The following is a 25,534-nucleotide window of genomic DNA, read 5'->3' as shown; positions in this document are numbered from 1 at the left end:
TCTCCTGCCTCAGCCTCCTGAGTATCTGAGATTATAGGTGTCCACCACGACGCCCGGCTACTTTTTGTATTTTTAGTAGAGACAGGGTTTTGCCATTTTGACCAGGCTCGTCTTGAACCCCTGACCTCAAGTGATCCACCCACCTCGGCCTCCCAAAGTGCTGAGATTACAGGCGTGTGCCACTGCGCCTGGCCTGTAGAAATTCTTATACCTGATTCCCACTTACTTTCTTCGAGTGCCAAAGTCGAGTACAGGAAGGGGGCGGAAATCAAGGCACCTGGCTCCTCCTGGTACCAGGGTGGGGTGTGTGGGTGAGCTGATGCCAGCTGAAAGTCTGCACAATGAGGGAGGGCTGGAGGGCTGGTCTCCAGGAGTGGGGGCGCCTGGAACACGCTGGCGGCTGACCTACTGTCTGTATTGCCTTTTAGGGAGGAGCCTCAGTTTGGGTACCCAGCCTCCAGGAAGGATGTAGGATCAGTGCTTACTTTCCTCTCCCCTCACAGATCTGCACACAATCCTGAGATCAAGGTTCATACCTCCCTAGGGTGGTTTTCAGTTAGAGCGGAGGAGTGTTGTCTGCCACTCATCCTCCTATTAAATTACCTCAGAAGTTAAGAGGGCTCAATCCTAAAGCCAACTATTCCAGCTAAGACTTTCTGTCTATAGATTTTAGAGGCTCTTATATTCTCCAACACCACTACTTAAGGGAGGTTCACATTCCATCCTGACTCCAAGAAAGTTGATCTCTTAGATGAGGTATCTAGCTGTGGCGTTTTTTCAAGGTGCCTGTGACACCAACCGTCTTCACAATGCTTCTCTTGTCATCTGTGTCAGGCCTGGGTTTCCCTCCTAGTCACCTTCTCCATGACAAGGGCCAGGACACAAAGTGCTGAGTTTTGTAAGGAAAAGGTACAATAAAGATGCCCCCAGCTTTTGGGAAAGGAGCACCTCTCAGAGTTCAGATTAAGGAAGGAATCTTATACAGACAGTCCCCAACCTAAGATTTGACTAAGATTTTAGACTTCACAAGAGTGTGAGAGCAGGGCCGGGCGCGGTGGCTCAAGCCTGTAATCCCAGCACTTTGGGAGGCCGAGACGGGCGGATCACGAGGTCAGGAGATCGAGACCATCCTGACTAACACGGTGAAACCTCGTCTCTACTAAAAAATACAAAAACTAGCCGGGCGAGGTGGTGGGCGCCTGTAGTCCCAGCTACTCGGGAGGCTGAGGCAGGAGAATGGCGTAAACCCGGGAGGCGGAGCTTGCCGTGAGCTGAGATCCAGCCACTGCACTCCAGCCTGGGTGACAGAGCGAGACTCCGCCTCAAAAAAAAAAAAAAAAAAAAAAAAAAAAAAAAAAGAGTGTGAGAGCCATACACATTCAGTAGAAACCCTTTTCCAAGTACCATAAAACCATTCTGTTTTTCACTTTCAGTACAGTAGTCAATAAATTACATGAGATATTCAACATTTTATTATAAAATAGGCTTTGCGGGCCAGGCACAGTGGCTCATGCCTATAATCCCAGCACTTTGGGAGGCTGAGGTGGGTGGATCATTTGAGCTCAGGAGTTCAAGACCAGCCTGGCCAACATGGTGAACCCCAATCTCTACTAAAAAATACAAAAATTAGCCGGGCGTGGTGGCGCGTGCCTGTAGTCCCAGCTACTCAGGAGGCTGAGGCAGAATTGCTTAAACCTGGGAAGTGGAGGTTGCAGTGACCTGAGATTGGGCCACTGCACTCCAGCCTGGGCAAGAGTGAGATTCTGTCTCGGAAAAAAAATAATAATAAAATACAAAAATTAGCTGGGCATGTGGCAGGCACCTGTAATCCCAGCTACTAGGGAGGCTGAGGCACGAGAATCACTTGAACCCCGGAGGTGAAGGTTGCAGTGAGCTCTGGCAGGGAAGAAGTGCCTGGATCCCTTGAGTTGGGCTCTAAGCATGACCTACAGAAAGGCAGTGACTTTTGCTGCTGCAGCAGTGGGGAGAAGCCACTCTGAGCTGACTCTCTCCAACCCAGATATGCTGATTTTTTCCTTAATCTGAACTCTGAGAGGTGCTCCTTTCCCAAAAGCTGGGGGCGTCTTTATTGTACCTTTCCCTTACAAAACTCAGCACTTTGTGTCCTGGCCCTTGTCATGGAGAAGGCGACTAGGAGGGAAACCCAGGCCTGACATAGATGACAAGAGAAGCACTGCACCACTGCACTCCAGCCTGGGTGACAGAGTGAGACTCCACCTCAAAAAATAAGTAAAAATAATAAAATAGGCTATGTGTTAGATGATTTTGCCCAACTGTAGGCTAATGTAAGTGTTCTGAGCATGTTTAAGGTAGGCTGGGCAAAGTTATGATGTTTGGTATGTTAAGTGTATTAAATGCATTTTCAACTTAAAGCAATTTCAATTTACACCAGGGTTACCTCCTGATATGCATATCATATAAACCTATCAGACATAACCCTATTGGAAGTCAAGGAGCACCTGTATTACCTTCCAGAGTTACGAAGTTTACCCTGTTCTCTAAGCCAGAATCCCCCCTGCCCACAGGTTAACTCATTATATTTTTCATGGAGACTACACAGATGGAAAATAGCATTTCCTCCTTCAGAGGATAACACTCCATAGTCCTAGAGTGCAAGATGATGTGTATCAGACTAGCTCCCTTTCCCTTCCCCACACCTGTTCTCAACCCCAAGCCTCTGACTCATTGGCCTTTCCTCCCCATTCTCCTGAGCAAGTCCCAGGTTTCCACCAGGAACACAATGAACAAAAGCAAATATATCCTCCTTGCCTCTAACCTGGCCAGTCCTGGGATGTCCAAGCTGCAGCCCCTGAAAGAGGGATGTGAGCTGGCAGAGGGCTACTCCATTTGGAGCCTCCCGTTGTCTCCATGTTCTTTTCATCCTCCTGGGCCTGGAGGCTCTGATTGCTGGGCTAAGGAAAGGTTAAACCAGTTGGGCAGTGGAGCCGGGGGAGCAGAATCTAAACTGGGAAACTCGGTAGCAGAAACAAAGCCGGCGTTTGTTGGGTTTCCCTCCTGCCTGGGAGGCTGTTCTCAGACCACGGCATTCCTGGGTTGGACAGTGTCAGCTCAGAGTGGCTTCTCCCCACTGCTGCAGCAGCAAAAGTCACTGCCTTTCCACAGGTCATGCTTAGAGCCCACCTCAAGGGATCCAGGCACTTCTTCCCTGCCAGAGCTCAAAGAACAGAGGCATTACAAGTAAATTCAGACCAGGCTTGGTGGCTCACGCCTGTAATCCCAGCACTTTGGGAGGCTGAGGCAGACAGATCACTTGAGGTCAGGAGTTCGAGACCAGCCTGACCAACATGGTGAAACCCTGTCTCTACTAAAAACACAAAAATTAGCCAGGTGTGGTGGTGTGCACCTCTAATCCCAGCTACTTGAGAAGCTGAGGCAGAAGAAATGCTTGAACTCAGGAGGCGGAGGTTGCAGTGAGCTTGACTGTACTCCATCCTGGGCAACAGAGCAAGACTCCATCTCAAAAAATTAAAAAAAAAAAAAAATGCACCAGGCCCAGTGGCTCACACCTGTAATCCCAGCACTTTGGGAGGCTGAGGTAGGCAGATCATTTGAAGTCAGGAGTTCGAGACCAGCTTGACCTACATAGTGAAATCCCATCTCTACTAAAATACAAACATTAGCCAGGCGTGGTGGCAGATGCCTGTAATCCCAGCTACTCAGGAGGCCAAGGCAGGAGAATCACTTGAACCCAGGAGGTGGAGGTTGCAGTGAGCCAAGATCACAACACTGCATTGTAGCCTGGGCAACAGAGAGAGACTCCATCTCAAAAAAAAGAAAGTAAAATTAAAGCTCAAGAAAACCTAGTTCTTTTTTTTTTTTGAGACAGAGTCTCGCTCTGTCACGAGGCTGGAGTGCAGTGGCACGATCTCGGCTTACTGCAACCTCTGCCTCCTGGGTTCAAGCGATTCTCCTGCCTCAACCTCCTGAGTAGCTGGGACTACAGGCCTGTACCACTGCGCCCAGCTAATTTTTTGTATTTTTATAAAGATGGGGTTTCACCATGTTGGCCAGGATGGTCTCGATCTCCTGACCTTGTGATCCGCCCACCTCGGCCTCCCAAAGTGCTAGGATCACAGGCATGAGCCACCGCGCCTGGTCGAAAAGCTAGTTCTTAACGAGAAAGGGCTAGAGTCAGGCACGAGAGATGGCTTTTCAAGAACACTCAGTGGCCAGGCACCACCACTGGGTGACAGAGCGAGATTCCATCTCAAAAACAAACAAACATTGAGTCAATAAATCAGATAAGATCTAAGGGGGTGAGAATAGCTGTTCCTCTGCAGACCATCTTTCCCCATCCTACATTCTCCAGCTGTGAGGAGGAGCTTCCTGGCAAGGAAGGTGTATGGCAATAGGTGGTGACTGATGAGAATAATCAGAGGAAAATAAGGAATGGAAGCAAAAGATTCAAAAGGGCAGATATCGCCACAGGAACAGGACCCACCCACAACCTGTACAGCAAGGCCAGAACTCAGCTCACTTGCCCAGGGGTCTGGGCATTCAAGGACTGAGTTCCAATAATCACCTGTGCTCACCCGGGGGCTAAGAAAACAGACAAGTCAATGTGGCATTTGTTTTTATTAGAAAACCCCTTAGTAAGCACTTCTCTAACCCAGAATAGACACTGGGTATCCTCCAAGAGTCCCATAGCTTTCATTTCATCTTCTACCCTCTTCTGAGAGTGGGGGCCAGGGGATGGGGGTGGTGTCAGGCAGTCTCAGAAATGCCCCTCCAAGACCCCTGAGAGAATTCACATTGCCAGCAATAAACCAACAGCACCTCAGTGGGGCATCAGAGGGCCCTCTAAGCTCAAGGTTATTGCCAAAGGCATTCCTGTTTATGGCTTCACATGGAACCAAGGAGGCTCTCACAGACTCCTAGGCCTGGTCCTTCACTATGGCTGAGAGCAGGGCAGGAACCAGGAGAAAGTGGCCAAGGGCTAAGAGAGAAGAGATTGCATTTAAGATACCCTCTGGAGTCTGGAAAGCACCTGGATTTCTTGGGAGAGGAGCCTGGATTTCTTGGGAGCGGAGGGCTGTGGAAGCCCCACTCAGTTCTTCTTCGTTTTGGGAGTGTCATATTTCCTCTTGCTGGAGTACCACAATAGCAGGGGGATGCCAATGGAGGGAAGGGTCATGACCCCAAAGGCTGCCCAGTCCAGCTGTGAAGGAAAACAAAGACCTTGCTTAGAAGTCTGGATTAGGGCACAGGAGAAGCCAGGGAAAATATGAGTCCAAGGAGAAAGGGACCAGTCTAGTTCACATTTATTTTTGATACAAGGTCTTGCTCTGTTGCCCAGGCTGGAGTGGAGTGGCACGATCACGGCTCACTACAGCCTCGACCTCCTGGGCTCAGGTGATCCTCCCACTTCAGCCTCCTGAGTAGCTAGGATCACAGGGGTGTACCACCACACCTGGCTAATTTTTAAAAATTTTTTGTAGAGGCAAAATATCACTATGTTGCCCAAGTTGGTCTTGAATTCCTGGGCTCAAGTGATCCTCCTGCCTTGACCTCCCAAAGTGCTGGAATTACAGGTATGAGCCACAACACCCAGCCTAAATTTTCTTAGTTTTTAATTTTTTTTTTTAGAGATAGGGTCTCACTCTGTTGCTCAGATTAGAGAGTAGTGGTGCAATCACAGCTCACTGCAGCCTCAAACTCCTGGGCTCAAGCAATCCTCCAGCCACCTAAGAAGCAGAGATTACAGGTGCATACCACCAGGCCTAACTCAGCACAAATTTTAAGCAGAACTTTGGCCAGGAAGGTTCCTCTCTGACCAATCCCGATACAGAATGGCTCTCTAGCCGGGCGTGGTGGCTCAAGCCTGTAATCCCAGCACTCTGGGAGGCCGAGACGGGTGGATCACGAGGTCAGGAGATCGAAACCATCCTGGCCAACACGGTGAAACCCCGTCTCTACTAAAAAATACAAAAAACTTTGAGACCATCCTGCCTAACACGGTGAAACCCCGTCTCCACTAAAAAATAAAATACAAAAAACTAGCCAGGCGAGGTGGCGAGTGCCTGTAGTCCCAGCTACTCGGGAGGCTGAGGCAGGAGAATGGCGTGAACCGGGGAGGCGGAGCTTGCAGTGAGCTGAGATCCGGCCACAGCACTCCAGCCTGGGCGACAGAGCGAGACTCCGTCTCAAAAAAAAAAAAAAAAAGAATGGCTCTCTAAAGACCAGTCTTTCAAGCTGTGAAACCAAAGGACTCACCTGACCCAATACAGACTGGAAGAGAAGCTTCTGCTCCAGACAATCTTTGAGAATGGAGATACCCTGGTCTTGCCCCTGACAGTCAAGCCTCCTATGATCTAATTGTTTACACTTCAGGCTCCTTCTTTTCCATTCCTCCACCTCATATTCTGCCCTTCAGCCTTGATAAATTACTTGCCATTCCTGAATCACACCACACTTTTCTCAATCTCAGCTGGTCTCTCTCCTCAAGTGCCTGCCCTTCCTTACCTCCTCCAGAAAGTCCCGTCTCGTTAAGATGTTCCTGCTGCATGCTCCTCTAGCACCTGGCATATAACCTCTATCATAGCATTTTCCCCATTTACTTTTACTTTTTTTTTTTTTTTTAAGACAGTGTTTCGCTCTTGTCGTCCAGGCTGGAGTGCAGTGGCTCGATCTTGGCTCACTGCAACCTCCACTTCCCAGGCTCAAGCAATTCCCTTGCCTCAGCCTCCCCATTTACCTATTTTGAGCCCTCTGTGAGCCTGTAAGATCTTGTTATTTTTAGAGACAGGGTTTTGCTCTGTCACCCAGGCTACAGTGCAGTGGTGTGATCACGGCTCACCGCAGCCTCAAACTCTTGGCCTCAAGTGGTCCTCTCGCCTCTGCCTCCCAAAGCACTGGGATTACAGGCATGAGCCATGGTGCCTAGCCAGCCTGTAAGATTTTTAATGGAAGGAACTGTGTTTTATTCATCAGTTTCCCCAAAGCAGAGAACAGAATGAGCACATAATTTGGAACATCATACTTATTCACTGAATGAATTCCATCATTCACTACTTCAGGCTAATCTTCAAAAAATTATTTCTTAGACTAGACCACAATAAAGTTCCCACTTAACCTACCCAATGATCTATGACCCTCTGAATCTAACCAGATTTTTTTTAAAACCTCAAAATAGATCCAGAGTCTAAGATGGGTGTCTACTCAAAGATGGGACTCTACTCAAGTCAGTTTTATGGTTTTGGCAATTGTGATCTCATTGCCAAAAATCTCTGGACATGGCTAAATCAATCTATTTGATAAGTATCCATATCAGACACCAAAAAACAGACAGGGCAAGAACCAACCAACAAAACAAATCTATGGAAGCCAAGAGGGTCCAGAATCAAAAGGGGATTCTCATACCAAGGGACCGATAAGAGAGAACACTAGAAAGCTTACAAAATGAGGGGAGAATCGCCTGTCAAACTCCCGCTGAGCCAGGATTCCTCCCTGTCCAGGTGCACTGGTAGAGCCAATCTGAAAAGAAGAAAAGAACAACATTAAGGCAAGTCTCCACCTCATCTAATCTGAGAAAGGGCGGTCCCAACCAACCCAACTCTGTGCATTAGAGTCTTAGTTCCCAAAGGCTCAGGAGAACTTCAAGAAGATGAGGGAAAGCTTTTGGCTAGACAGAGTTGGATGATTCTCTCTTAGTGTGTTGTAAAGAGGAGTACCTAGGAGCCAGAAGACCTGAGAAATACCCCATGGTGAATGTACATTAAACAGGGTAGGCCATGCATGCAACTGAAATTAAAGCCAAATTCTTCTGTCTGAGCCTCAGATTCTGGAAAGAGTGAAGTTGCTCACCACCACTGGCCCCTCTACAGTGCAGGGTGTGCAATGGAATGACTTACCCTTGGTAATCATTTACTTATTCCTCCAGCAAAAATCCGCGACTTCAAAGGGTTAATGTGAGGCTCAAATGAAATAGCAAAAGTATATAATGAAGTATAAAGCCCTACCCCGCCGTGCGCGGTGGCTCAAGCCTGTAATCCCAGCACTTTGGGAGGCCGAGACAGGCGGATCACAAGGTCAGGAGATCGAGACCATCCTGGCGAACACAGTGAAACCCCGTCTCTACTAAAAATACAAAAAACTAGCCGGGCGAGGTGGCGGGCGCCTGTAGTCCCAGCTACTCGGGAGGCTGAGGCAGGAGAATGGCGGGAACCCGGGAGGCGGAGCTTGCAGTGAGCTGAGATCCGGCCACTGCACTCCAGCCTAGGCGACAGAGCAAGACTCTGCCTCAAAAAAAAAAAAAAAAAAAAAGCCCTACCCAAATGTACATTATTAGAGGAGGGGTTGAGTCTGGCCCACATTCCTTTGTCTTGGAGAGGAGGCCAAGAGTTTGGAGCATACTTTTATTCCAAAGTGGCAGCTGAGCCTCTGATTTTATGTCTATTAACCCATCAACTACTAGGTAGAACCAAAGAGTCCTGAAGTTGGTTCTGAAAGCAGAAATGATACCAGATGTGAAAACACAGCTGGGTTTAGAATATGGTTCCATGTAGTTTATGAAAAATGAAAATGCAGAAGGTGCACTGAGTGTTAGTTCTTTTCATTCCATGGTTGACCGTGTTAAGTCCCTTCCCTACTGTGTACTAATTAGCCTACAGCCCTACTTGTATGGAGGATCATACATTTTAGCTTCATAAATTTATACATTTATTTGGCTTTATACGTTTATGACTTAAGCTTTTTGAGGCCTTGGACAGTATCTTAATCCTCTAGGTATTCCCAGAGTCTGGCACATTTCACGAACTTCATAAATGTCTGTTGACCTTTACATCAATCAATCAAAAGATTGTTTACTACTGAGTTTATATCATATATGAGAAACAGAGAAATCTAAGACAGTCACTGGCTTCAGGGAGTTTATAATTAAATTGGGAGGTGGGGGTGGGGAGAGGGAACATCTATAAATAAGAAACTACTGAAGACAGTGATTAAATGTTCACGTGGCATAGACTATAAGTGCTATAGAAGTTTAGATGCAGTCAACATGTTTATGAAAGAATGAATAGTGGCCGGGCGCTGTGGCTCACGCCTGTAATTCCAGAACTCTGGGAGGCCAAGGCGGGCGGATCACAGGTCAGGAGTTTGAGACCAGCCTGGGAAATATGGTGAAACCCCGTTTCTACTAAAAATATAAAAAAGCAGCTGGGCGCGGTGGCGCACACCTGTTGTCCCAGTTACTCGGGAGGCTGAGGCAAGAGAATCGCTTGAACCTGGGAAGCGGAGGTTGCAGTGAGCCAAGATTACACTACTGCACTCCAGCCTGGGCAACAGAGTGAGACTCTGTCTCAAAAAAAAAAGAAAAAGAAAAAGAAAAGAATGAATAGCAAAGAGTAATATGAACTGAGGACAGAAAACAAGGAGACATAGCTCAAAGCTGGGTCTTGAGAAGGCTTCAGATATAATGGAGTGGAGGGGAAAGGATACTTCAAACAGAACAAAGGCACAGAGGAAAGAATAAGGACTGAGTTGGGGGAGAAGGTGTGGGAAGTAGTTTGGCCTAATAAGGATGTAGGGTCTGTACGGGCAGACTGGGAGAGAAGGCTGGAGGCAGAAAAGAGCTAAACTATTGGAGGGGGTGCAGTGAGAGGCAGAAAAGCTCAGCCCTGATGCCGCAAGCGGAAGCAATCTAAGCAAGGGAAGGAGAGAGTAACAGTGGAGACTGGGAAGAATCTGACAGTGGCAGAGAAGACAGATCAGAAAGGCAAGGACATCAGCAGGCAGCAAATGACACACTCCAGATGAAAAGGAAGGCAGAAGGAATGAAAAGGAGGGGAAGGACATAGTACACCTCTTCCATCCATTTCAATCACTCTTGTCCAGAACTTTAATTTGAAACATACTTCCTTAGGACAATACCAAGTGTCTGGTTAATGTTATCTCCCTCAGAATTTAGTAGCTACTGTAGAAATTTTCTGTAAGAGGTTTTTGTTTTTACAATCTATACTTTTTAGATGGATATCCATCACCTTAAACATTTATCTTGGCCGGGCACGGTGGCTCACGCCTGTAATCCCAGCACTTTGGGAGGCCGAGGTGGGCGGATCATGAGGTCAGGAGATTGAGACCATCCTGGCTAACACGGTGAAACCCCGTCTCCACTAAAAATACAAAAAATTAGCCGGGCGTGGTGGTGGGTGCCTGTAGTTCCAGCTACTCGGGAGGCTGAGGCAGGAGAATGGCGTGAACCCGGGAGGCGGAGCTTGCAGTGAGCCGAGATTGCACCACTGCACTCCAGCCTGGGCGACAGAGCGAGACTCTGTCTCCAAAAAAAAAAAAAAAAATTTATTTATTTATTTATTTATTTATTTTTCTGAGACAGGGTCTCACTGTGTCACCCGGGCTGGAATGCAGTGGCAATAAAATGGCTCACTGCAGCCTCAACCTCCCGGGCTCGAGCAATCCTCCCACCTCAGCCTCCTGAGTACCTGGGATCACAGAGGCGTGCACCATGCCCGGCTAATTATTTGAAATGGGGGTCTCACCATGCTGCCCAGGCTGGTCTCCAACTCCTGGACTCAAACAATCCACCCACCTCAGCCTCCCAAAGTACTGGGATTACAGGCATTAGCCACCATGTCTGGCCCCATTTATCTTTTCTTTATGATGGAAATGTTCAAATGCTTCTCATCTGGCTATTTTGAAATATACATTAGATTACTGTTAACTATATTCACCCGGCCGGGCGCGGTGGCTCAAGCCTGTAATCCCAGCACTTTGGGAGGCCGAGACGGGCGGATCACGAGGTCAGGAGATCAAGACCACCCTGGCTAACACGGTGAAACCCCATCTCTACTAAAAAAAATACAGAAAACTAGCCGGGCGAGGTGGCGGGCGCCTGTAGTCCCAGCTACTCGGGAGGCTGAGGCAGGAGAATGGCGTAAACCCGGGAGGCGGAGCTTGCAGTGAGCTGAGATCCGGCCACTGCACTCCAGCCTGGGCGACAGAGCGAAACTCCGTCTCAACAACAACAACAAAAAAAAAAAAAAAAAAAAAAAAAAACTATATTCACCCTACTGAACTATCAAACACTAGGTCTTATTCCATTTTTTTTTTTTTTTTTGAGATGGAGTCTCACTCTGTCGCCCAGGTTGAAGTGCAATGGTGTGATCTTGGCTCACAGCAACCCAGCAACCTCTGCCTCCTGGGTTCAAGTGATTCTCTTGCCCCAGCCTCCCAAGTAGCTGGGATTACAGGCGCCTGCCACCACGCCCAGCTAATTTTTGTATTTGTAGTAGAGATGGGGTTTTTCCATGTTGGCCAGGCTGGTCTCGAACTCCTAACCTTAGGTGATCTGCCCACCTCGGCCTCCAAAAATGCTAGATTAAGGCGTGAGCCACTGCGCCCAGCCCCAACTGTATTTTGGTACCTATTAATCAACCTCTCTTCATCTCCCTCTCACCCCCACTACAAGAGATTTTAAGGTAAGGCAGATCCAAACTCCATCCAGCTAAGGGTTTGGGCATCTCACCACAACCGGCCCATCCTCCTGGGCCAGGTAAGTAATTGTCGCCGAGGTGAAGTTGAAATAACCAGCCTTGAGAGGGCGCAGGACCACAGTGTGGGAGACATTGCTAGCACTGGCTCAAGAGTTAAGGAAGGGAAAGAGATGAAGCTAAGGTTGTAGCAGCCTTTCGACCTGTGGACCTGTGGACTGAACGCAACATTTACAAAACAGTTGCCAGTACGTGCTGATCTCATGCAGTCAATACTCTGCAGGAATGAAAAAACATATGCTTCTTTTTAAAATTTACTTTTTTTTTTTTAATATTAAAAAAAGAGAGAGAGAGACGGGGTCTCACTTTGTTGACCATGGTGGTCTCAAAATTTGGGCTCAAGTGATCTTCCCACCTTGGTCTCCCAAAGTCCTGGGATTACAGGCATGAGCCAACACACGGGACCTAGGCTTCTTTTTTAAATCTAAAGTGTATGGTATTACAGGTTGTTTTTCCAGCTAAATTTTTTTTTTTTTTTTGAGGCGGAGTCTCGCTCTGTCGCCCAGGCTGGAGTGCAGTGGCCGGATCTCAGCTCACTGCAAGCTCCGCCTCCCGGGTTTACGCCATTCTCCTGCCTCAGCCTCCCAAGGAGCTGGGACTATAGGCGCCGCCACCTCGCGCGGCTAGTTTTTGTATTTTTAGTAGAGACGGGGTTTCACCGTGTTAGCCAGGATGGTCTCGATCTCCTGACCTCGTGATCCACCCGTCTCGGCCTCCCAAAGTGCTGGGATTACAGGCTTGAGCCACCGCGCCCGGCCTCCAGCTAAATTTTAAGGGGCCTATGTTATACTCAGTGCACTGGTTTTTGAAGTAAACTTCCAAACAAATATATGTTATGGATAAAAAACTATAGTCATTTGGTCAGGCATGGTAGCTCACACCTGTAATCCCAGCACCATGGGAGGCCAAGGTGGGTGGATCACCTGAGGTCAGAAGTTCGAGACCAGTCTGGCCAAAATGGCAAAACCCCATCTCTACTAAAAATACAAAAATAGCTGGGAGTGGCGGCAAGTGCCTGTAATCCCAGCTACTCTGGAGGCTGAGGCTAGAGAATCCTTGAACCAGGGAGCCAGAGGTTGCAGTGAGCCGAGATGTGCCACTGCATTCTAGCCTGGGTGACAAGAGCGAAACTCCATTTCAAAAAAAAAAAAAATTACACTAATTTGATCAGTGCTTCTTCTTGGATGGTTAAAAGAAATTATAGTCACTTAAGCTCATAGAAAATCTTTTTTTTTTTTTGAGACAGAGTCTCGCTCTGTCACTAGGCTGGAGTGCAGTGGCATGATCTCAGCTCACTGCAAGCTCCACCTCCTGGGTTCACACCATTCTCCTGCCTCAGCCTCCTGAGTAGCTGGGATTACGGGCACTCACCACCAAGCCTGGCTAATTTTTTTGTATTTTTAGCAGAGACGGGGTTTCATTGTGTGTTAGTCAGGATGGTCTTGATCTCCTGACCTCATGATCCACCCGCCTCAGCCTCCCAAAGTGCTGGGATTACAGGCTTGAGCCACCGCGCCCGGCCTTTTTTTTTTGAGACGGAGTCTTGCTCTGTCGCCCAGGCTGGAGTGCAGTGGGGTGATCTCGGCTCACTGCAAGCTCCGCCTCCTGGGTTCATGTCATTCTCCTGCCTCAGCCTCCCGAGTAGGTGGGACTACAGGCACCTGCCACCACACCTGGCTAATTTTTTGTATTTTTAGTAGAGACGGGATTTCACCGTGTTAGCCAGGATGGTCTTGATCTCCTGACCTCGTGATCCGCCTGCCTCAGCCTCCCAAAGTGCTGGGATTACAGGCGTGAGCCATCGTACCCTGCTTGTTTCAGGGTCTTATAATCAGAACTTCAGGATGCTCATTCTTCATGTCTACTCTAAATCATGCTCACACAATTTACACCAACCTCTCTTGCTCCATCTTATCCAGAGAGATGACAGGAGGACAGCCACACATATCCAGCCTATTTGAAGTACCCCCGCTGCTTTGCAGGCAAGGCTATCCCTGGCCCCCAACCCTTCATCACCAAGTAGCAAGAGGATACGGGGCAATCCGGTCCCATTTGACATTGAGCATTCCAGACACAATGCCAAAGTCTTCTGGAGGGAAGGAATCATCAGATAGTTCCACATCTAATGCAGCACTAGAAAATGGACGAAACAAAAAGGGTTAGTAAGTAATGGATATAAAATTAAAGCAGGCCGGGTGTGGTGGCTCACGCCTGTAATCCCAACACTTTTGGGAGGCTGAGGCGGGCGGATCACCTGAGGTCAGGAATTCGAGACCAGCCTGGCCAACATGGTGAAACCCTGTGTCTACTAAAAATACAAAAATTAGCCGGGCGTGGTGGTGTGTGCCTGTAATCCCAGATACTTGGGAGGCTGAGGCAGGAAAACTGCTTGAACACTAGGAGGCGGAGGTTGCAGGGAGCTGAGATTGTGCCACTGTACTCCAGCTTGGGACAGAGTGAGACACTGTCTCAAACAACAAAAAAAATCAAAGCAATAGTCCAGGCGCAGTGGTTCACGCCTATAATCCTAGCACTTTGGGAGGTCAAGGCCGGCTGATCTCTTGAGGTCAGGAGTTCAAGACCAGCCTGGCCAACATGGTGAAACCCCGTCTCTATTAAAAATACAAAAATTAACCAGGCGTGGTGGTATGCGCCTGTAATCCCAGCTGCTTGGGAGGCTGAGGCAGGAGGATCACTTGAAGTTGGGAAGCAGAGGCTGCAGTGAGCTGAGACTACACCACTGCATTCCTGCTTGGGTGACAGAGTGAGATTCCATCTAAATAAATAATAATAATAAAATTAAATTAAATTAAAGCAATAAATAATCAAACCTGCCTGTTTCTCCAAAAAAATCAGAATTGCAAAAGAGAGATATGAGTAATATAGTAACTTGGTTCTGTTGCATTGAAGAATCCAGGTCAAGGACTGGATACTATTGCTCACAAGCACCAAAACAATCAAGTATCCAGGAGGCAATAGGTCCAAGTTCATCCTTGCCTCAATTTTTCTTCATGTACATGCCTGTGTGTGTGGAGGGAGGGAGAAGAGGAACACAGTGAATACAGAGAAGAAAGTTAAAGGGAATAAAATGAAAGAAAGGCAACAAAAATGCTCTAGGCTAATGAAAGGAAAATTACACTTTTTCTTTTTTTTTTTTTGAGATGGAGTCTCTGTTTTGTGGCCGAAGCTGGAGTGCAGTGGCGCGATCTCAGCTCACTGCAACCTCCGCCTCCTGGGTTCAAGCGATTCTTTTGCCTCAGCCTCCCGAGTAGCTGGGACTACAGGTGCCTGCCTCCACACCCGGCTAATTTTTGTATTTTTAGTAGTGACAGGGTTCTTCCATGTTGGCCAGGCTAGTCTCGAACTCCTGACCTCTGGTGATCCGCCTGCCTCAGCCTCCCAAAGTGCTGAGATTACATGTGTGAGCTACCATGCCCGGCTGGAAAATGACACTTTAAACCCCTGAGGTAACAAGGGATTGTGTATTTTTTGTGTCTTAATTCTTCCTCTTTGTTTTTCCACAATTCTTGCCACTTCCCTACTGTAAAATTCTTCCAACCCAAAATGTGAAAGATGGTTTCTTGTAGCTCAGGTAAGAATGTCCTCCTTTCCAAAAGCAGGTACCAAGTATATTCACTCACTCAATATATCCGATGCTGGAAGTGTCCCAAAGACAAATCACTACCCACCAATATGCTCCCTATTCCCATCTGAAAACTAAGAATCCAGAAATAGGCTTAATCTGTAACTCCAGGGCCTCCTTACCTTGAGCCGACATTGTAGATGTTGTACTGCAAGGTCAGGTCTCGTCCTTCCACGGCGTATCTGTTCAGCAGTGATTTGGAAGCCAAAAGCCTGGCTCCTTCCTCTGCTTGAGTGACAGCAAATAGAGCCAACGCCACAAACGCCAGCAGCCTCATCTTTAGAGAAAAAAGCAAAGTGAGTTATCAAATCAAGTATGTAAAATACACCAAAATCCTCTTGACAGCGCTCCTGTAGAAAGCTCCTTTGATGCTACCCGAGCAGCAGCCCTTTCCACAGAGTAGTCTATAAGCTACCAGCGCAGACCCGTTCTCCAGACTCTCCTACCATCTTCACCCTGCAGCCCTCGAAAAATCGGTACAAGTACCAGTATATCTACTGCCCTCTTCCTGTCAGAAGCCCCGGGATGCTCACCCGCCGGTGGGGTCTTCTGAAGGGACACCATGTGGCCAGAGCAGGGCTTTCTTTGGGGTGCCTGATTTCGGCCGATCTTGGACCTGCAGGGGCCTGTTTGTAGCTTTCCCTCACACAGGAGTGCCCACAGCTGCAGCCTTCCCGCGGCTCCTCTCCTCCTTGGCCACAGCTCCACTGGGATCCCACCGCGGACTCTTGGGGTCCTCCTCACATCCCTGTACCCCACTCTCCAGTCCAGCCCCTGAGATCCCATTCGTCCTCGCCTGTCACATCCCTTTTTGGGTCCTTCGGGCAGGGGACGGGGGTCAGTCACCTCTGCCCACCCCCGCCCCCCGCCTCTTGTCTAGGTTACACATCCTCCAGCCAGCGCGTCCTCTGACCTTCCCGCCTTCCCCAGCTAACCCCCAGCCACGGGGTGATGAGCGGACACAAGGCTCTCGCCTGTCCCGCTCGGACGCCCTAAGTCTCCAGACTCACCGTGGGCATCCCAAATGCCTTTCCGGAGCCACAAAGACAGGAAGAGAACGTCAGCGTCGGAAAGACCGGAAATAAGCACTGGCCGGAAACCGTGGTGTTCCGCCCAATGCCTTATGGGAGTTGTAGTTCTTAGAGAAGCCCCACCTTTCTCTTTGTAGTGCCCGCCTGCCTGAGAACCTGTGAGCGCTCCTGAGAGGTTTGTGCGTTCTCCACGCTTCTTATTCGGCCCTCTTTGGGGGGCTTTTCAGGTTGATTTTTCACTACTGTATGTGACCCGCACCTGATTGGGTGCTTTGGGAAACTAGCAAACCTAGAAATTTGGATCATCTATCTAAAATGTCAACTAATACTGTTGAACAGAGAATTAGAGAAAAGCTATTCCAATCAGTATTTTTTCTATTCTCAGGCAAGACACGTAGACATTCCCTACATCCAGCAGGTCACCGCGCCCTGAGCTTTATTTAGAAGCCCTTTGAAGTGCCAAAAAAGTAGATCTTTTCTTCTCCATTCCTGCTGTAACTGCTTTAGTTCTTGCTGGTTACTCGATGTGGGTTTTACTCTAGTAGTCTTTCTATCTTAGGTCTTTCCCTGCTCTTTTTATTTTTATTTATTTTATTTTATTTTATTTTTGAGACAGGGTCTTCCTCTGTACCCCAGGCTGGAATGCAGTGGCTCGATCTCAGCTCACTGCAACCTCCACCTCCCGGGTTCAAGCAATTCTCCTGCCTCAGCCTTCGCAGTAGCTGGGATTACAGAAGCATGCCCGGCTAATTTTTTGTACTTTTAGTAGAGACGGTGTTTCACCATGTTGGCCAGACTGGTCTCAAACTCCTGGCCTCAAGTGATCTGCCCGCCTCGGCCTCCCAGAGTACTGGGATTACAGACTTGAGCCACCACGCCCGGCCTCCCTGCACTTTTTAATCTGCTGCCGAACTTCCCAAAACAGCATTTTGAATAGTAGATCTTAGGTACAGAGGATGAACTGTAGAGTTAGGCAGTCATGAATTCAATCCCAGTTCTGTCACTTAGTGGTTAGGTAACCTTGAACAAGCATTACTTATATAACACCTTGGTTCCCACATCTGTAAAACAAGATAATTATAGCACTCACAAAAGGTTAGAGTATCAAGTAAGATGATGTATGTAAAACTCTCTGTACAGTACCTGGCACATGTATGTGCTCAGTAAATGGTAATTATCAGTATTGCTGTTCTTGTAGAATAATACACATCGCCTGTATCTGCCTTAGTATGTGTCCCTCCATTCTCCACCTCCAAGATTGCAGTTTCTTGAGAAAAGGTTGTCCATTTCCCGTTGCTTAGTGTCCTGCCTGAGCACACAGGAAGTAGTCCACGAATTAATAATGACTTCTCTACATACAACCTCCAGTCTGCTCCGACTTCAGGCCTTGGTATGTGACTTCCTTGAAATGTCCTCCTGCCCCTCTTTCCTATCCAAATCCAGCCAGTCCTTCAGGACCCTGTTCTGGTCTCGTCCTCTCTGGGAAGCCCTCCTTGGCTTTGAGTGTTCTTTTACAGCACAACAATTTATTTGTTTTCCTCTAATTGTTTCTGGCTTGAAAAATATACCTTAGGCCGGGCACAGTGGCTCATGCCTGTAATCCCAGAACTTTGGGAGGCCGAGGCAGGTGGATCACGAGGTCAGGAGATCGAGACCATCCTGGCTAACACGGTGAAACCCCGTCTCTACTAAAAAATACAAAAAACTAGCCGGGCGAGGTGGCGGGCGCCTGTAGTCCCAGCTACTGGGGAGGCTGAGGCAGGAGAATGGCGTGAACCCGGGAGGCGGAGCTTGCAGTGAGCTGAGATCCGGCCACTGCACTCCAGCCTGGGTGACAGAGCAAGACTCCGTCTCAAAAAAAAAAAAGAAAAAATACAAAAATCAGCTGGGTGTGGTAGCGCATGCCTGTAATCCCAGATACTTGGGAGGCTGAGGCTGGAGAATCGCTTGAACCCAGGAGGCGGGGGTTGCAGTGAGGTGAAATCACGCCACTGCACTCCAGCCTGGGTGACAGAGCAAGACTCCGTCTCAAAAAAAAAAAAGAAAAAATACAAAAATCAGCTGGGTGTGGTAGCGCATGCCTGTAATCCCAGATACTTGGGAGGCTGAGGCTGGAGAATCGCTTGAACCCAGGAGGCGGGGGTTGCAGTGAGGTGAAATCACGCCACTGCACTCCAGCCTGATGCCAGAGCAAGACTCTGTCTCAAAAAAACAAAAAAAAAGAAAAAAGAAAAGAAAACTACCTTAATGATTAGGTCCTATTTCTGTAGTGTACACTTTTTCAAGGGCAAAGAAAGTGCTCAAGAAACATCTGCTGATTGGATAATTTTTTTTTTTTTTTTTTTTTTTTGAGACAGAGTCTCGCTGTGTCACCGAGGCTGGAGTTCTGTGGTGCTATCTCAGCTCACTGCAACCTCCACCTCCCAGGTTCAAGCGATTCTCCTGCCTCAGCCTCCCAAGTAGCTGGGACTATAGGCATGTGCCACCATGCCCAGTTAATTTGTATTTTCATTTTTTTTTTCTTTTTTTTTTGAGACAGAGTCTCGCTCTGTCATCAGGCTGGAATGCAGTAGTGCAATCCCGACTCACTGCAAGCTCCACCTCCCGGTTCAAGCAATTCTCCTGCCTCAGCCTCCCGAGTAGCTGAGATTACATGCATGTGCCACCATGTCTGGATAATTTTTGTATTTTTAGTAGAGGCAAGGTTTCACTGTGTTGGCCAGGATGGTCTCAATCTCTTGACTTTGTGATCCGCCTGCCTCGGCCTCCCAAAGTGCTGGGATTACAGGCATGAGTCACCACGCCTGGCCAATTTATTTATATTTTCAGTAGAGACAGGATTTCGCCATGTTGGCAGGATGCTCTTGATCTCCTGACCCTGTGATCCATCTGCCTCGGCCTTCCAAAGTGCTGGGATTACAGGTGTAAGCCACCATGCCCAGCCAATTGGAGAAATTTTTATTCCTTCCTCCTTCCTTTTTCTTTCTTTCTTTTTTCTTTTCTTTTCTTTTTTTTTTTTTTTGAGACAGAGTCTCGCTCTGCCGCCCAGGCTGGAGTGCGGTGGCCGGATCTCAGCTCACTGCAAGCTCCGCCTCCTGGGTTTACGCCATTCTCTTGCCTCAGCCTCCCGAGTAGCTGGGACTACAGGCGCCCGCCACGTTGCCCAGCTAGTTTTTTGTATTTTTTAGTAGAGACGGGGTTTCACCGTGTTAGCCAGGATGGTCTCGATCTCCTGACCTCGTGATCCGCCCGTCTCGGCCTCCCAAAGTGCTGGGATTACAGGCTTGAGCCACCGCGCCCAGCTTTTTTTTTTTTCTTTTTAGACAGAGTCTCACCCTTTGCCCAGGCTGAGTGCAGTGGCACAAACATGGCTCACTGCATGCAGCCTTAACCTCCTGGGCCAGCTGATCCTCTCACTTCAGCCTCCCAAGTAGCTGGGACCACAGGTGTGCCCTACCATGCCTGGGTAATTTTTTATTTTTTTATTTTACTTTAGGGATGGAGTTTTGCCATGTTGCCCAGGCTGGTCTCTAACTCCTGGGCTCAAGTGATCCACCTGTCTCTGCCTCCCAAAGTGTTGGGATTACAGGCATGGGACACCTTGTTTGCTCAAATATTACTTTCTATAGCCATTTCTCCAGGACCGGAAAGATGGAAAGTGTGGGTGTTCTTGTTTCTCAGACTCTGCTGCACCCAAAAGGAATATATCTTTAGCACTCACTGTCCAAACGCCTTACTATGGAGCCACTTCTGAGTCCAGAAGAGAAATGTCTTCATCCTTGGGTTGCCCACTTACACATTGACCCTTTTCCTGCCTCTATCCCATCCAAGTCACTTGTTCTTTCATTAGTACATTTAGCATTCATTTTTTGAGCACCTATTATGTGTCAAGCACTGTGATAGTCACTATAAGAGATACAAAATAGGGCCAGGCACAGTGGCTCACTACCTGTAATCCCAGCACTTTGGAAGGCCGAGGTGGGCGGATCACGAGGTCAGGAGTTCAAGACCAGTCTGACCAACATGGTGAAACCCTGTCTCTACTGAAAATACAAAAATTAGCCGGGCATGGTGGGACACCCTTGTAATCCCAGCTACTCGGGAGGCTGAGGCAGGAGAATCGCTTGAACCTGGGAGGTGGAGGTTGCAGTGAGCCGAGATCGTGGCACTTGACTTGAGCCTGGGTGACAGAGCGAGACTCCATCTCAATAAAAAGAGAGATACAAAATAGAATATGGAGCCTGCCTTCAAGAAGGATGACATATAGGCCTAACCATAATGAAAAGACAAATGAGGTTCAAGCACTCCTCAAAAAAAAAAAAAAAACAGGCAAGGTGGTTCACACCTGCAATCCCAGCACCTTGGAAGGAAGGATTGCTTAAAGCCAGGGGTTCGAGACCAACCTTGGCAACAAAGTGAGACCTGTCTCTACAAAAAAAAATTTTTAAGTAGCCAGATATGGTGCCATGTGCCTGTAACCCCAGCTTACTCAGGAGGCTGAGGTGAAAGACTTACTTGAGCCCAGGAGTTTGAGGCTGCAGGGAGCTATGATTGCACCACTACTCTCCAGCCTGGTGACAGAGCAACAACCTGTCTCAAAACAAAACACATAGGCCAGTGGCTCATGCCTGTAATCCCAGCACTTTGGGAGGCCGAGGTGGGCGGATCACCTGAGGTGAAGAGTTCAAGACCAGCCTGACCAACGTGGAGAAACCCTGTCTCTACTAAAAATACAAAATTAGCTGGGTGGGGTGGCGCATCCCCGATATAGTCGATGGGAAACATCTGCCAAAGTGACTTATGTCAAAGTGAGTCTGTCAAGAAAATCTCAGATTTAGTATAGATTGATTTTTTTCCTTTTTTTCTCTAGAACTAGAGAGAACCTGGGAAAATGCTGTGATAACAGATCATTTCACCCCTGGAACTCTCACATATCTCACTGTGGATCAGAAAGTCTCAGACAAGGGATGGGCTGGTGAGGACACATCATCTCTGTTCAGTCTCCCTACTGGAATTCATTCTGACTAGAGTAGAGAGATTTTGAGTCAATTGCTAAAGGAAGCGTTTCTGTTGAAAGAGCTCCAAAAGAATACAAATGCTTCCTGCCATCCTCAAGGGGACTCCAAACCAAGAGACTGAGTAGGACTTTGTTAGATGAGCAGGAATTGTATGTCAGGATTGGAGGTGTACAGAGCCAGTGTGAGGCCACCTATGGTGTCAGTTGTGCCCCTAGGATGGTATAACAGGTTTCAAGCCTTGTTTCTTTTCTTTCTCTCTCTCTTTTTTTTTTTTTAGACAGGGTCTCCCTGTGTCACGCAGGCCGGAGTGCAGTGACTCAATCAGCCTCAACATCCTGGGCTCAAGCAATCCTGTCTCCCTAGTAGCTGGGAGTAAAGGCATGCCCCATCATGCCTAATTTTTTTGTTTTTTGTAGAGATGGTGTCTTGTTATGTTGGCCAGGCTGGTCTTGAACTCCTGGACTCAAGCAATACTCCCTCCTTGGCCTCCCAAAGTGCTGGGATTACAGGTGTGAGCCTCCGCGCCTGGCCTACATTTTTTTTTATTGTGTTTTATTTTTTGTTTTGTTTTTGTTTTTTGTTTTGTTTTGTTTTGTTTTTAAGATAAGGTCTCCGTCTGTGGCCAAGGCTAGAAAGCAGTGGCATGATCACAGCTCACTCCAGCCCCGAACTCCTGGGTTAAAGCGACCCTCCTGTTCCAGCCTCCTGAGTAGCTGGGACCACAGGCGCTCGCCACCACGCCCAACTAATTTTTAAATTTTTTGTAGAGACGAGATCTCGTCTGTTGCCCAGACTGATCTTGAACTCCTGGGCTCAAGCAGTCCTCCTGCCTCGGCCTCCCAAAGTGCTGGGATTACAGGCATGAACCACTGTGCCTGGCCAATGTTTTTTTTTTTTTTTTTTTTGAGACCGAGTCTCACTCAAGCTGGAGTGCAATGCGCAATCTCCGCTCACCGCAAACTCTCCCTCCCGGGTTCAAGAGATTCTCCTGCCTCAGCCTCCCCAGTAGCTGGGATCACAGGCAACAGGCACATGCCACCATACCTGGCTAATTTTTGTATTTTTGGTAGAGATGGGATTTCACCATGTTGGCCAGGCTGGTCTCTAACTCCTGACCACAAGTGATCCACCTGCCTCGGCCTCCCAAAGTGCTGGAATTACAGGCGTGAGCCACTGTGCCCGGCCCTGGTCAATTTCTTATTGTGATTAAATATACATAACACAAAATTGACCATTTTAACCTTTTTTGTTTAGACAGATTCTCACTCTGTTACCTAGGCTGGAGTGCAGCAGCATAATCATGGGTCACTGCAGTCTTGACCTCCTAGGCTTGATCTTCCTGCCTCACCAATTTGGACAAACTGTATCCATCTGAGATCCGTTGGTTAAAGAGGTAGATGTGATGGAAAACTGGCTCTAACTTCTCTAATATTAATTCAACACAGATTTGCTGATTACCCTCCTACGTGGTAAACACTGTTCTAGGCCCTAGGGCAATAGCAGTGGACAAAACAGAGAAATCTTCTTACCTTTCTCTCTAAACAGAAAATATCCCATGCCTTTCTTTTTTTTTTTTTTTTTTGAGACGGAGTCTGGCTCTGTCTCCCAGGCTGGAGTGCAGTGGCCGGATCTCAGCTCACTGCAAGCTCCGCCTCCCGGGTTTACGCCATTCTCCTGCCTCAGCCTCCCGTAGCTGGGACTACAGGTGCCCGCCACCTCGCCCGGCTGGTTTTTTGTATTTTTTAGTAGAGACGGGGTTTCACCGTGTTAGCCAGGATGGTCTCGATCTCCTGACCTTGTGATCCGCCCGTCTCAGCCTCCCAAAGTGCTGGGATTACAGGCTTGAGTCACCGCGCCCGGCCTCCCATGCCTTTCTAATGCAGCACTGTCCAGTAGAACTTTCAGTGGTAATGAAAATATTCTATAATATCTCCACTGTCGAACATGTAGCCACCAACTACATGTGGCTATTGAGCACTTGAAATGTGACTGGGCAGACTGAGGAACTGAATTTTTAATTTTATTTCATTTTAACTCATTGCTTTTTTTGGGGGGTTGTTTTGTTTTTATTGATTTTTAATTGTTTTGAGACAGAGTCTCACTCTGTCACACAGGCCAGAGTGCAGTGGTGCGATCTCAGCTCACTGCAACCTCCACCTCCCCGGTTCAAGTGATTCTCCTGCCTCAGCCTCCCGAGTAGCTGGGACTACAGACGGTGCCACCACGGCTGGCTAATTTTTGTATTTTTGGTGGATACAGGGTTTGGCCATGTTGACCAGACTGGTCTCCAACTCCTGACCTCAAGTGATCCACCTACCTTGGCCTCCCAAAGTGTTGGGATTACAGGCATGGGCCACTGTGCCCAGCCTCGTTTTTTTAACTCATTTCAATTTAAGTTTGAATAGCTACATGCGGCTAGTATATTGAACATTCACAGCTCTAGTGTACTCTGACACATGTCTGGACTTCGGCTTGAAGTACAGAAGCCCAGCATTTTGCTACTGAGAAAGCATTTTCTCTGCTTTTTCTCTGAAACAATTCTTCCTCCATCATTGGGTAAGCTCAGGTCTGAGGCATGGGATGTGGGACAGCTCCCAGTGAGTCCCCCCAAAACCTCCAAATCTTGACTGACCCTATTGAATGTCTGAATCCAGACACCTTCCTGAGGTAGGTGCTTCTAGGTGTACAAAGCACGGGGTGTCCCCCTTCCCCCTACACACATGAAGGATGTCTGTGTCCTCTCAGCCCTTTCACCCTCTTGTTCCCCCCCAGACTCGCAGCCAGTAATGAGGAGCCATTTTAGCATAAGGGCACATCATCCTGAGAGGCAGTCTCTCAGTATGAGAGCGAGAGCATGACATGTTGGTTTGGTTGTAGATGTCACACTCTGAAGATGGAGTGGCGACGTCAGTGAGGAGGCCAGAAACAGGGGTCTCTTTGATCTCACCTAAGAGGCAGCAGCAGGAAGAAGTAGGGCCCCAACTAAAAGTGGGAAAGTAGCCGGGCACGGTGGCTCACACCTGTAATCTCAGCACATTGAGAGGCCGAGGTGGGCCTGAGGTCGGGAGACCGAGACCAGCCTGGCTAACATAGTGAAACCCTGTCTCTACTAAAAATACAAAAATTAGCTGGGTATGGTGGCGGGTGCCTGTAATCCCAGTTACTTGGGAGGCTGAGGCAGGAGAATCGCTTGAACCCAGGAGGCGGAGTTTGCAGTGAATCGAGATGGCACCACTGCACTCCAGCCTGGGCGACATAGGGAGACTCTTGTCTCAAACAAAACAAAACGAAACAAAAAACAAAGTGGGAAAGTAGATAAGAACAAGGCAAGGGTCTTTTGTGAAAAGGGACTTCTGGGTATCTGCTCCAGGCTGACTCTGGAAGACAACTTTGGGAGAAAGGGCATGCATGCACATCCTATCTCCCAGGCCAGGAGTCTATGTGTGTTACCAACCAGCTACCAAGGGGTCTGTTTTCTTTTCCACAATGAACTGTGTGCACTCAGTCTCCTACCAGACACTAGGGGACGCTGGCAGTGTCGGCGAGTCCCTGCGCTGTGCTCCTGCTCTGCCACTGCATCCACCACACTGTAGTCAGATGACTTGTCCCAGCTCTTTCCCCTCCCTGGACTGTGAGTACCTAAAGGGCAGGGACACACCTCGTGTTTGTGGAATAGCTTCCCCATAAGTAGTCACTGAGCATAACTGAGCCATGCGGGGAGAAGACAGTCACTGTTGCTGACCCTGCAATGGTCAGGTCTAGCTGGAAAAGGACACCAGATTCCAGAGCCAAGAACAGTGCTCCATGCACAATTATTTATTTTGAAACAGTTCAAACCTATAGAAACTTGAAAAACTGGTTGAATTAACACCTGTATGCCTTTCATCTAGATTTATCAGTCACTAACATCTTGCCCATTTGCTCTCACTCTGTATGTAAATTAACATATGTATACACTGTCTTGTGCCATATAATGATGTTTTGGTCAACAATGGATTGTATATACAATGGTAGTCACATAGATTATGATAATGTATTTTCACTGTACCTTTTCTATGTTTAGATACACAAATATCATATGTTACAATTGCCTACAGTATTCAGTACAGTAATGTGCTGTATAGGTTTGTGCCCTAGGAGCAATAGGCTATACCAGACTGCCCAGGTGTATAATAGGCCACGCCATCTAGGTTTGTAAGTCCACTCTGTGATGTTCACACAACGATATCACCTAACACAATATTTCTCAGAATGTGTCCCATGGTTAAGTGATGCATGACTGTATATGTACAGTCG

At 48.0% G+C, this 25,534-nt stretch overlaps 1 protein-coding gene across 1 annotated transcript; it reads right to left on the bottom strand.

Moving 5' to 3' along the window:
- Positions 1–4,598: 4,598 nt before the first annotated feature.
- Positions 4,599–16,302, bottom strand: SSR2 (signal sequence receptor subunit 2). The gene is made up of 6 exons (XM_033200537.1): positions 16,200–16,302; positions 15,312–15,466; positions 13,581–13,679; positions 11,522–11,630; positions 7,438–7,515; positions 4,599–5,200 (listed from the first exon to the last, which is right to left on the bottom strand). Exons 1-6 carry the CDS (start codon positions 16,206–16,208, stop codon positions 5,090–5,092), a joined length of 561 nt encoding a protein of 186 aa, XP_033056428.1. The 5' UTR covers positions 16,209–16,302; the 3' UTR covers positions 4,599–5,089.
- Between the last annotated feature and the right edge of the window lie 9,232 nt (positions 16,303–25,534).

The sequence above is a fragment of the Trachypithecus francoisi genome, unplaced genomic scaffold (genome assembly GCF_009764315.1).
Source record: "Trachypithecus francoisi isolate TF-2019V2 unplaced genomic scaffold, Tfra_2.0 Lachesis_group5, whole genome shotgun sequence".
In the NCBI taxonomy this organism is placed as follows: Eukaryota; Metazoa; Chordata; class Mammalia; order Primates; family Cercopithecidae; genus Trachypithecus; species Trachypithecus francoisi.
The sequence above is the reverse complement of the archived record's forward strand: the minus strand, read 5'-3'. Positions and strand labels throughout refer to the sequence as shown.